The 12,611-nt window shown below is 38.2% G+C and overlaps 1 protein-coding gene across 1 annotated transcript in view; it reads right to left on the bottom strand.

Moving 5' to 3' along the window:
• The window catches only part of CUNH4orf45 (chromosome unknown C4orf45 homolog), an 83,516-nt gene extending 75,440 nt beyond the window's left edge, over positions 1–8,076 (bottom strand). The window contains exon 1 of the mRNA XM_032863444.1: positions 7,907–8,076. Within this exon, the coding sequence (XP_032719335.1) occupies positions 7,907–7,970 (64 nt within the window). The 5' untranslated portion in view covers positions 7,971–8,076. The remainder of the gene's footprint in view (positions 1–7,906) is intronic.
• Between the last annotated feature and the right edge of the window lie 4,535 nt (positions 8,077–12,611).

A 12,611-nucleotide genomic window follows, 5' to 3' on the forward strand; every position in this document is an offset into this window, starting at 1 on the left:
GCAACTGATGGTTTTGTTTTTTCTTACAAATCACATTGGTGATGATGCAGATGACCAACGAGTTTAGGGAAGATTGATTTGAAACTGCTGTCCCTTGTGGATAAATTTTGATTCAGGCAAATCACATGCTATGTCTACAGAATAAAATGCAGATTAGTCAACCAAATGTGTTAGCACCATTAAAATGCATAAGCTTTTGTCATGAATTACTTTTCAAAAATGTAAAATATTTGCATCGTGAGTGATAGTGATGAGACATCAGCTGAATTTGCAGTAGGACAGTTTTATTCTTTCTTCAAATAGGAAACCACTGGCAGTTCAGTGTGAAGTCATTTTCTATTTTTAAAGTAATTGAATTTGAGACATAACTATTAGTGTGACAGTTTCACAGGGCAAAAAATGAGATGAATAAATGGGTCTGAAACCCAAGCTAATGGAGCAGTGCTTTTCAAAATTACATACACATTTATGTACTTATCCTACCACTTACAGTTTCATTCATCATATTGGGTTTTGGCCATTTCCTTGAGAGTATTTCCAATTCTAATGTATTTCTAGCAGAAATCCCTTGCTGTGATCACTCCTTTGTATGGTAGGATTTTATAATATTCCTGGTTTACACTAGCAGATTTTCTAGTAGGTAAATGATGGCTGACTAAATACATTAATTTTTTATTCAGTCAGTAATCTGGATATAGTGCACATAAATACGTCATGTAAATGGTGGCAAGTGCAGGCTTCCACATTCTGATCAAGGCTGTGTGACCTTCAGCAAGCCACTTGGCTCTCTGATCCTCAGTATTTCCATCTGAAAAATGAGAGGTTAAATGAGATCATCTTTTATGTTGCCTTTTTAATTTAACATCCCAAATTAATTATTCCATCTCTTTAATTTGGAGCAAGTGGGAATTATGAAAAAGTCTGAATGAAAGAATGTATTTCTTTTTTCTTTTTTTAAATTTAATTCCAGTATAGTTAACACATGGCGTTATTTTAGTTTCAGGGGTACAAAATAGTTACTCAATAACTCCATACATTACTCAGTGCTCATTGTTTTATGTGGACTCTTAATCCCCTTCACCTATCTCACCCATCCCCCCACGAACCTCCCCTCTGGTAACCATCAGTTTGTTCTCTATAGTTAAGAGTCTGTTTTTTGGTTTGTCTTTTTTGCTCTTTTTTTTTTTAATTCCACATATGAGTGAAATCATATGGTATTTGCCTTTCTCTGACTCATTTATTTTGATTAGCATTAATACTCTCTAGATCCATCCATGGTCCTGCAGATGGCAAGCTTTTTCTTTCTTATGAGATATATATGTCATAAGAAACATATATATATGTATATATATTTACATATATATATCTTTATATATATATATATCACCATCTTTTTAAAAAGATTTTATCTCTTTATCTGACAGAGAGAGAGAACACAAGCTGGGGGAATGGTAGACAGAGGGAAAGGGAGAAGCAGGCTCCCCACTGAGCAAGGAACCCAATGCGGGGCTTGATCTCAGGACCCCCGGATCATCACCTGAGCTGAAAGCAGACGCTTAACTGACTGAGCCACACAGATGACCCGATACTACATCTTCTTTATCCATCCATTTATTGATGGACACCGCTTGGGCTGCTTCCATAATTGGACTATAGTAAATAATGCTGCAATAAACATAGGGCTGCATATATCATTTTGAATTAGTGTTTTTGTGTTCTTTGGGCAAATTGTAGTGTGATTATGGAATTATAGGGTAGTCCATTTATAATTTTTTGAGGAGTTCCCATACTGTTTTCCACAATGGCTGCACGTGTGGAAATCCTCATGCGTTGTTGGTGCATTTCCCACCAGTTTTGTATTGTAGTTTTGATCTGCATTTCCCCCATCATTAGTGACGCTAAGCATCTTTTCATGTGTCTGTTGGCCATCTATCTGGATGTCTTCTTTGGAGAAATGTCTGTTCATGTCTTCTGCCCACTTTTAATTGGATTATTATTTCATTTATTTTGGTGTTGAGTTGTATACATTCTTTATATATTTTGGATACTCTTCTTTTGTCTATGTCATTTGCAAATATCTTCTGTTCCGTAGGTTGTCTTTGAGTACTGTTGTTTCCTTTGCTGCGCAGAAGTTTTTTATTTTGATGTAGTTCCATAGTTGTTGTTGTTGTTGTTGTTTTACTTTTGTTTCTCTTGCCTCGGAGGCACAACTAGAAAAATGTTGTTATAACTGATGTCAGAGAAATTACTACCTGTGCTGTCTTCTAGGATTTTTATGATTTCAGGTCTTTAATACATTTTGTGTGCGGTGAAAAAAGGAGTCCAGTTTCATTGTTTTGCATGTGGCTGTCCGTTTGTCCCAACACCATTTGTTGAAGAGTCCTGTCCTTTTCCCACTGCACGTTCTTGCCTCTTTTGTCAAAGATGATTTGACCATATAATCATGGGTTGATTTCTGGGCTCTCTATTCTGTTCCATTGAACTGTGTGTCTATTTTTATGTCAGTACCATACTGTTTTGATTACTAAGGCTTTGTAGTACATGTTGAAATCTAGGATTGTGATACCTCTAGTTTAGTCCTTCATTTTCAAGATTGCCTTGGCTATTCAGGGTCTTTTGTGGTTACATACACATTTTAGGATTATCTATTCTAGTTCTGTGGAAAATGCTGGTGATATTTTGAAAGAGATTGTATTAAATCTATAGCTTGCTTTGTGTAGAGACATTTGAACAATATTTGTTCTTCCCATCCACAAGCATGGATTATATTTCCATTCATTTGTGTCACCTTCAATTAGAAAGAATGTATTTTAAAATAAATGTTATTTTTAAACTTTAAAACATAGGACCTAGAACTGGGTAAGCCATTCTTGTTTTTTGTTTTTGTTTTATAAATAGATGTTTTAAAAATACACAATCATGCTCTAAAATATTTTTTAAATCTCTTCCTAATTTTGTTTATGATATTAGCTTTCATAATAAGATCTCTGTAATGCAAAAATAACATCTATAAAATCTCCTCACTGTGTAATACAACTTAACAAATTGCTAGCAAATCCTTTGTGGTAGAATGAACCAGCAAATAAAATGTTTTAAAAATATAGATGATTAATTTGCCCTATCAGATTAAACCCAGTTATCAAAACCATATAGATTACAGAAAGCAGAACAGTGTTTGACTTTGGGAGGACTGACTGGGAAAGAGCATTAAGGAAATTTTTAAGGTGATGAAAATGTGCTCTATCTTGATCTAAAAAATAAACACATAGACACAATGCTCAGTTTATAAAATGTCATTAGGCTGAATACCAGATTAATGTACTTTATAGAGTATGTGTTGTTAAAAAACAAGATTCAACTGAGTAAATTTTAAAAATCTTATTGGCTTTACCTAACAATTCATGAACTGGGCAGCCTCCAGTCTGGCGGATAGAGCGAGATGCTCCAAGGAGCTGTACAAAACGAAAGACTTTATGAGCCGAAGGAAGCAAGAACAAGGAACTTACACTGGGAAACATTGGTCTTTGCAGGTTTACTTTCCTTTAGGGGACCGCAGGCAGCTGTTAGGCTGGTTATCTAACTGCCGCTGATCAGGCGGCTCCTGGCGGACTGCTTCAAGATCCATTTCTGAGAGAGCCTGTGCTGTTTGAACCAAGTCTCAGTTTGGTGAAGTGAAGCTTTGCATGAGTGACTCCATTTTGGGCATCATCTGTTTTTAACAGTTACATATCAACTTTTTTTTTTTTTTTAAGTTTTAAAAAAGTTGGAGGAACACCTGGGTGGCTCAGTCAGTTAAACGTCTGCCTTTGGCTCAGATCATGATTCCAGGGTCCTGGGATCGAGCCCCACATTAGGCTCCCTGCTCAGCAATAAGCCTGCTTCTCCCTCTGCTTGCTGCTCCAAGCCCTGCCTGTGCTCTCTTTCTGTGTCAAATAGATAAAACCTTTAAAAATAAAGTTTTAAAAGTGGGACTTACTGACAGTTTTCTAAAAGACTCTCTATCCCTTTATTCACTATAAACTAAACACATTCTAAACTCCACCTATAGTGTCAGAGGTAATTTATGCTCTATTTGCAATATTCAAAAAGAAAAGAAATGAACAGGAAAAACAAAACAAAATGTGTGGTTTAGTTTTGTGGAGTGCATTGTGATATAATTTTCCTCCTTTTCTACTTCTTTTACATTATTTCTCAAGGCCTTTTGGAGTTAGATTTGTGTCTCCTTTCAATACCACACTATGCTGTGGTGGATATTTAGATTAAACAATTAGGATAACAGGATAACCAATAATGTTCTAATCAGATCTACAGATTATAAATTTCTAGAAGAAAAAGAACATCTTATTCATGTTCATTTCTGTATCCTCCAAAGCTCCTGGACAGGTTTTTTTTTTTACTTATTTTTTTTAAGTTTATTTATTTTTTTAGTAATCTCTGCACCTAACATGGTGTTCAAACTCACAACCCCGAGATCAAGAGTCCCATGCTCGCTCTTTCTTTCTTTCTTTTAAGATTTATTTATTTATTTGAGAGAGAGAGAGAAAGCAGGGGGAGGGGCAGAGGGGAATCTTAAGCAGACTCTGGCTGAGCATGACACCTGATGTGGGGCTCAAGATTGAGACCCTGAGATCATGACCTGAGCTGAAATCAAGAGTCAGATGCTCAACTGACTGAGGCATCCAGGTACCCTTCCCCATGCTCTTTCTGACTGAACCAGCTAGTCACCCTCTCCTGGCCAACTTTTTAGTATTCAGTAGAGATTCAGTTATATTTGTTAACATTGAATTTCAAAGAAGTATGAAAAAAATTTAGTCTCAAAAATATATTTCAAAAGAAAAATATAAAAATTTGAAGACAAATAAAAATTGATAAATTGTCAAATTAGATAAGTAGTCAAAATACACCAAATAATACACCCTGAATTATCGCACAGAATAATGCAGTCTTTGGGGGCATCAGTAAAGCCTCTGACTCTTGGTTTTGACTCTGAGCATGAGCCCATCAGTCATGAGATTGAGCCCTGCATAGCCTCCATGCTCAGCTGGGAGTCTGCTTGAGGGTCTCTCCCTCTGCACCTCCCTCCATTCACATGCACTCACTCTTTCCAAAATAAATAAATAAATCTTTTAAAAAGTAGGATAATGGAGTCTTTATCTTTAACCTGCTAATTTCATTCTTTGTAAATATACCATAAGAAAATAACAGAGAAAAATAATTTATGCAAAAGTATTCATGTGGCTTTATTATAATGGTGAAAATTTAGAAATTAAATATAAAATACAGAAGAATGTGAAATTAATTATTCTATATCAATATGCTGAAATCTATCAAAGGAGACAACGTGGAATTATGTAAATACATGAAACTAAGTATACACTGACATAAATTAGAAGAAATTTTAAGTTATCAATGAAGAACCACAGTTGCAAGTGACAGAAAACCTAACGCAAAGTAGCTTAAGGAAAAGAGGAAATCTTTTGGCTGATGGAAATGAAAAGTTTAAGAAATACAAAATTACTGCCAAACGGATCATTTACCTAACTGAAAACACATAATTGTAAAACTTTCAAGAAAAAACATAGGAGAAAAATCTAAGGGATCTTGGATTTGGTGATGAATTTTTAGATATAACATCAAAAGCTTAATCCATGAAAGAAAAAATTGATTAGTTTTGCTTTATTAAAACTAAAAATTTCCTCTGTATAAAAGGCGATGCTAAGGAAATGAAAAGACAAACCACAGGTTGGGCAAAAAAAAAAAATCTATGAACACTTATCTGATACAGGACTTGTATCTAAAATACAGACAGAACTTTAAAACTCAACAATAAGAAAACAAAAAAGAATAATTATGAAATAGGCAAACATTATGAACAGACATCTCAACAAGGAAGATACACAGATGGCAAATAAGTATATGACATTAGTCATTAAGGAGTTGTGAATTTAAACAGCAGTGAGATGTATGAGATGTAACTATATACCTATTAGAATGGCTAAAAGTGAAAACAAACACAAGAAAACAACAGCCCCAAAGCAGACAAAAACAAATGCTGACAAGAATGCCAAAGCAACAGCCATGCTCACCCTTTGCTACTGGGAACGCAAAATGGTACAGCTGCTTTGGAAGGCAGTTTGGCAGTTTCTTACAAAGCTAAACATAGTCTTGTCTTATGATCCGGCAATCCTAGTCCTAGGTATTTACCAAATTAATCTGAAAATATATCCACACAAGGACCAGCATCCAAATGTTTGTAGAGGCTTTTTTGCAGAGTTGCAAAAGCCACAGGCAACCAAGATGTCCTTCAATAGGTGAATAGAAAAATGGTGGGACATCCATACGATGGAATATTTATTTCTAAAAAGAAACGAGCTATCCAGTGATGAAAAGACCTCAAGAAAACTTAATACATATTGGCAGTGGAATAAGCCAACCTGAGAAGCCTAGATCCTGTATGATGCCGGCTCCATGACATTCAGGAAAAGGCAAAAGTATAGATAGTGAAAAGATCAGTGGTTGCTAGGATCTCAGGGAGAGAAAAGCAAGAAATGAATAAATGCAGTTCAAGAGATTTTTAGAGTGGTGAAACTAGTCTGATGGTGGAAACTAGTCTGATGGTGGATACATGGCTTTATGAATTTGTTGTTAGACTTCACAGCCTGGAGACACCTGGGTGGCTCAGTCGGTTAAGCATCTGCCTTTAGCTCAAGCCATGATCTCAGGATCCTGGGATTGAGCTCCATCTCTCTCTCTCTCTTTCAAATAAATAAAATTTTAAAAAATAGACTTTGCAGCACACAGAGCAAACCTTGATGTATACAAATTAAAAAAAAAAATCATTTAGGAACTTGGGGGATTCCAGGAAGGAATTCTTACTGTGACAAGAGTCTAACTGAAACGGGCGGGAGGGAAAGATGCCGACCTTTGGAAATGAGTAAAGTCTGTTCGTCCTAAAAGCAAAAGGAACTCTAAGAAGGCACCATCCTCTAGTTTATAAAGTTTGTTCCCATGGAGTACAGGTTAATAACTCTAGTACTTATATATCTGTATATTGGAATCGAACAAGTTAGTGGATGGCAAATAGTTGGAGCCGGTTTCTCAAGATTGAAGTGGAAATTTATAGACAGGCAAGAAGGTAAGCTTATAAGATATGCTCATGATTTAAAGTTATAAAGGAAATAAGATGAAATTTAGTTTATTTCTTATAGACTTATCGCAATAGGTCATATTCTATTTAATTACATTATTATAATCGCCCCCCCACACACACTGCTCAAATCATTTAAAACAAGTTGAACGAAATGCAAGCCAATAATTATACTAGGTTTAATGTACATCTTGCTCAAATGTTTATTAACCAAATATTTCAAGTTTATAAAAATACAAGAAGACTAAATTGGTAATCATTAAAATTTGATCAAAAGTATACTTTTTTTTTAGAGTTTTATTTGTTTGAGAGAAACAGAGAGAGCAGAGTGAGAGGGAGAAACAGACTCCCTGTTCAGCAGGGAGTTCCAAGCGGGACGCGGTCGAGGACCTGGGATCGTGGCCTGAGCTGAAGGCAGACGCTTAACCCACTGAGCCACCCAGGCGCCCCCAAAAGTATACTTTTAGTTAACATCAAAGTAAGTTCCACTTACACAAAACAAACTTTATGATATAAAAATGTTCGTTTGTGAAAGTTAGCTTAGCTAGAGTGAAAACTGGGATGTCGCAGATCTGTTTACGGCAGCACGGTGTTGATGCCCAAACTGTGTGTGTAAGAGTAGCAGTATCATATAAAAGAAACATATGTGATGATTTTATTCTTCCACCCATTATGTGAGTATCACATGTGAGCATCATAGAGGTGAGGGATAAAGAAAGTATAGATTTCCTTGTGAAAGCATATGTGAAAACTCTTTACCTGTCACGATCATCCGTTTTCCTACTGTGGCAGATACTGGCTCTCGAAACGATACAGATGCCATGGCGAAGGACTTCTCTCTGCACCTAGACTTTCTTCCTCAGCTTCCTCAGCCCAGTTTGCCCCAGAAAGAGTCAAAGTCTCTGCAGTCTCTGGTCTCTCTGTCTGTGTCCTAAAACTAGGTGGTTGCTAAGGACTCTTTATGATGGGGAGATCGGGTGTTCCTTCTAATGAAGTTCTGTATTCCAGTCTCTAAGAACGGATGGATGCAGCTGTAATGTTCCCAGGATCTAATAATATATATTTAAAAATCTGTCAGTAGCAAGTCAAAACAGACCTGTTCAAGTACTAGATCTAGAGCAGGCTTATGACACAGACGACCTGGCAGGCTCAATCGAGGCTTCTTTCGACATTACCCAAAGAATGTTCTGCAGAGGGGTGTTCATGTAAACAAACAAGCAAAAAACAACAAGCGGAACCACAAATCACGATTAAATGCATTCGAGAAACACTGGCTAGATAAAATACAATACAAAGTTACATTAATGAATGAAGGATTGTATCTCTATCCATATCTGTCTATCTTCCCAGCCCCAATTCCAATACTTAAAATATGTGCCTTGGTCGTATTTAGGGTTTCCATAACATGTGATGCTCTTTTATTCTTTTATTCTTCTCAGCCTTCTACACATGCAATTCACTCTTCCTATAATGTTCCTATGGAAATATTTCTTGTCATCTGAGGGCCAGAGTCCACATCTCCTCCTCCAGGAGGATGCCTGCAGACATAGCTGAGTATTTTGTTCTTCAGCACCCTTAAACTTCTATGGCACATTGTTCATACCTATCTTTTAAACTCTTACCATTTGTTTTAATTGTCTATTTAATTGTCTGCCACTCTACTAGAATCTAACTCCCAAGAGTTCATGGGGAAAGCATCTTTATTCTTCTTTTCAATTTCCAGAGACTTCCATGCAATAGATATTAAAAAATGTTTCTGAGATAGATGGATGAATGAGCAGCTAATTTCAGCCTGCCCAGAAATATAATATTGACCACCTGACAATCCATGGAATAGAAATTGTAATGGTAATTTCAAATTCAACACTGAATGTATGAAAAGGCAATACCTTTTCTTTGTTGAAAGAAATTAAAATAAAACCAGTCTTTATTGACTAACTGTGGTGAGGTTGGGTAGCCTGGTAGGCAGAGAGATGCACCACCCACTTCCCCTTCAAGGAAGGGCTTGCCTCCTTGCTGCAGGAAATGCGGTCAGCCCACAGCCTTCTGCTGGCAGCTTCTTCAGGGTCTGCTTTAGCGGCAGAACGGCCTCTTCCGATGGAGGTCGAGCCCTTTTCCGGGGGAGCCTGTGTCAAGTGACTAAACCAGGTGGGAGTACAATGGCCAATCATTTCCGTCTGCCACAGGACAAGTTTTTTGCCAGACGGGCCAAGGTTTTGTTGAGCCCTTGTCACAGCTTCTCCCTCTGCCCAGTCCCGCTTCTGCCTCTTCCTGCTCTTGCATGTAGATCCCAAATAACCATCTTGCCCCCCACATTCCAGAGAACCTGATGTGTGAGGACCAGAGAGCATAGACACACATGCACAAACGTATTATACTGGAAGACCTCTCATTTTAACCACTCAATCCTTCCAATCAGAAACTGATTCTATTTCCCCTGTGTGAGCAACTAGAGTCCGTCTTTGTTTTGCTACTGATCTTTGGTGTTATTTTCTTTGATCCTGACCTGCACTTCATTCTTCCTGTCCTCTGTACGGGCCCTCTGCAGTTTCAGAAGCTTTTCTGCTCTTTCTGAAGTTACTAGTTCTGGTTATTATGGCCAAGGTCTCCCTATCCTTACCTGAAAGCTTGTCTCAGAAAATTCCCTATTTGGGGCACCTGGGTGGTTCAGTCAGTTAAGCATCTGCCTGTGGCTCAGGTCCTGATCCCAGGGTGCTGGGATTGAGTCCCATGTCCATCCAGCTCCCTGCTCAGCGGGGAGTCTGCCTGTCCCTCGCCCCCTCTCCCTGTGCATGCACACGCTCTCTCTCTCCCCCAAATAAATAAATAAATAAATAAAATCTTTTTAAAAAGTCCCTATTAGTGTCCTTGGATGTATCATTTTGCAAGCTCAAGTGGTCCAAATTTGAAACCTACTAATAAAATGTAGGAACCTGCCCATCTAGCTATACCACTTGCGATTTTCATGGTGCTGGGAAGAGAAAGGAAGGAGGAAGCTGAATGAGGAAAGGTAATTCTTAACTAAAATAAACAGAAAATAAAGGAGACCTTGACATTGGGCCAAGGACCTCCCATTAACCCATCATCGGAAGCGCAGGCTACCCCTCTGCCTTACAAACTGTTACAAAGTTTACATCTGCTGTGGGCTCAGGGTCAACAAATCTGAATGCAAAGGGCTTCAGGGAAGGGAAAATAGAGAGGGAAAAACCAGTTCTTCTCTGTGGGATTATTCCAACAATTCAATACATATTTAGGTTCATTTCTTTTTCATTTTGGGGGGATTATAAAATTATTTTACAATTAAGTAGAATATTTACATGGTTCCAAGGTAAGATCCTTAAAATAAGAAATATCTAGAAAAGTCTAGTTTTTATTCTTGTCATCTCCATCTTGTTATTTCTTTTTCCTTACACTTTTAAAAACTATAAGTGAATATATCCTTATATCCTCCCTTTTCTCAGAAAAACAGTAACAAACTGAACGTGTTTTCCACCTTACGTATCCGGCAATTACTTTATTTCTTAAAATTTTTTTAAAAGATTTTATTTATTTATTTGACAGAGAAATGGTGAGAGAGGGAACACAAGCAGGGGGAGTAGGAGAGGGAGAAGCAGGCTTCCCACTGAGCAGGGAGCACAATGCGGGATTTGATCCCAGGACCCTGGGATCATGACCTGAGCCGAAGGCAGACGCTTAACAGCTGAGCCACCCAGGCACCCCTGGCAATTACTTTATAGTATTAAAGATATTTCTCATCTTTATATAGCTTCAAAATACTTTATTGTGTAGATCTGCCATAATTTATCCAACCAGTACTCTATTAACGGTTAATATGGGTTCCAACATATTATTGTATAAAAAGAGCTACAGAGTATTGTTCTCCACATACATTTCCTCAAATATTTTGCAGTACACCTTTGTCACATATTCTTAGAAGTGTGAATGCTGGACCAAAGAGTAAAAGCATATATAAATTTATTTGCTGTTGCCAAATGTCTCCCCATAATGACTGTACCAATTCTATTCCAACCAGCCGTGTATGAGAATGCCTACCTCCACACAGCCTCACCCACAGAGTGTGTTGTCCAACTTTTGGATTTATGACCGATAAGTAATGGTAGCATAATAATTGACATTTCTTTCGTTATTATCAAGATCGAGCATCTTTTTATATGTAGAACAACCCTTTGCCTTATTTTCTGTGACCCTTCTGGTCATTTCTCTTGTGCATTTTACGCTCTGGCCATGGATCTTTTTCTATCCTACTTTTTAAAAACATGAGCTAACATCCTAAAGGAGGACAACAGACGCATCAACAGAGAGTTACAATGAAATATGGCAAGGTCCGTGATGATTACAGTATTGGGTTTAATGAATACGGGTCTCCCTCACTACCCAAAGGCAGAGTGCACCTATGAAACCTTCTGTAACCTGAAATGGCATACAAGTGAAGTCTCCCCTGCTTTTTGAACGTTAAGTCGCGCTTGCTTTCACAAAGACCTACATTAGTACCTGCTTTCACTAGCCGAAAGAAATCATCAGAGTATTCTCATGTTTATGAAAAGATGAGTGCACTAATACAAGAGAACAGAGCCCTAGGATGAGCTGGAGGGCTCACAGTGTAGGGAAACCGTGTTTCCTGAGGAAATGACATCTGAACTGTGTGTCCAAGAATGGCGAGGATCTAAGTAAGGGATGAGGGGTTGGAGGGTGGGGTGGGCAGCGAGGACCTTTGGATAAAGGGAACAGCTTGAGCAAAGGCTGAACGGGGAGAAAGAGCCAAGATTCAAGTTCAGTGCTAATGAAACAAGGAGATGGGTGACAGGACTGGAGGGGCTCTGTCTTCTCTGCTAGGAGCTGGGACTACTCTGTGGACAATGAGGACTCTAAAGGATTCTTAATGGGGGAGACCAGTCAGGCTTTAAATGGGGTGTAAATAGAAGATGCTTGATTGTGTGGATGATGAGCTTGAGCAGAAAAGCCTGCAGACAGGGCCCCTAGCTGGTAGCTGTTGAACTGATCCAGGAAAACGAAGAAGAGGGCCTGAACTAGGCAGAGGTGACGGGAATGGAGAAGAGACACGATCAGGAATGTGTTCAGTAGAAGTTGTAAAGAGTCAGGGTGACCCCAGTCTTCCAGCTTGACTGAGTGGCGGTAATACAACAAAATAAAACAGGGGAAACAAGGGAAAAAGAAAACCAAGGCCAATTAAATAAAGTATTAAGTAGGTGTGAATTTGTATCTGCTGTACACCAGGCTCGTGGGACAGTTAAAATGAAGCCCAAACTGTCATACAATGTTGTGACAGCTCTTGAACTTGTGCTATGGGACTAAAGTGGATCTCTTGAGGCCACCAGAAGCATTTCTGTTAAAGAAAATCCCTATTGTGCATGAACTGGGAGCAGCCTCCTCAGATGAAATAGGTTTGCTGCTTGGCACAAGTGAAATTTTGGCTATTGCTTGG

The sequence above is a fragment of the Lontra canadensis genome, unplaced genomic scaffold (assembly GCF_010015895.1).
Source record: "Lontra canadensis isolate GAN:19392208 unplaced genomic scaffold, GSC_riverotter_1.0 scaffold1, whole genome shotgun sequence".
NCBI classification, from domain to species: domain Eukaryota; kingdom Metazoa; phylum Chordata; class Mammalia; order Carnivora; family Mustelidae; genus Lontra; species Lontra canadensis.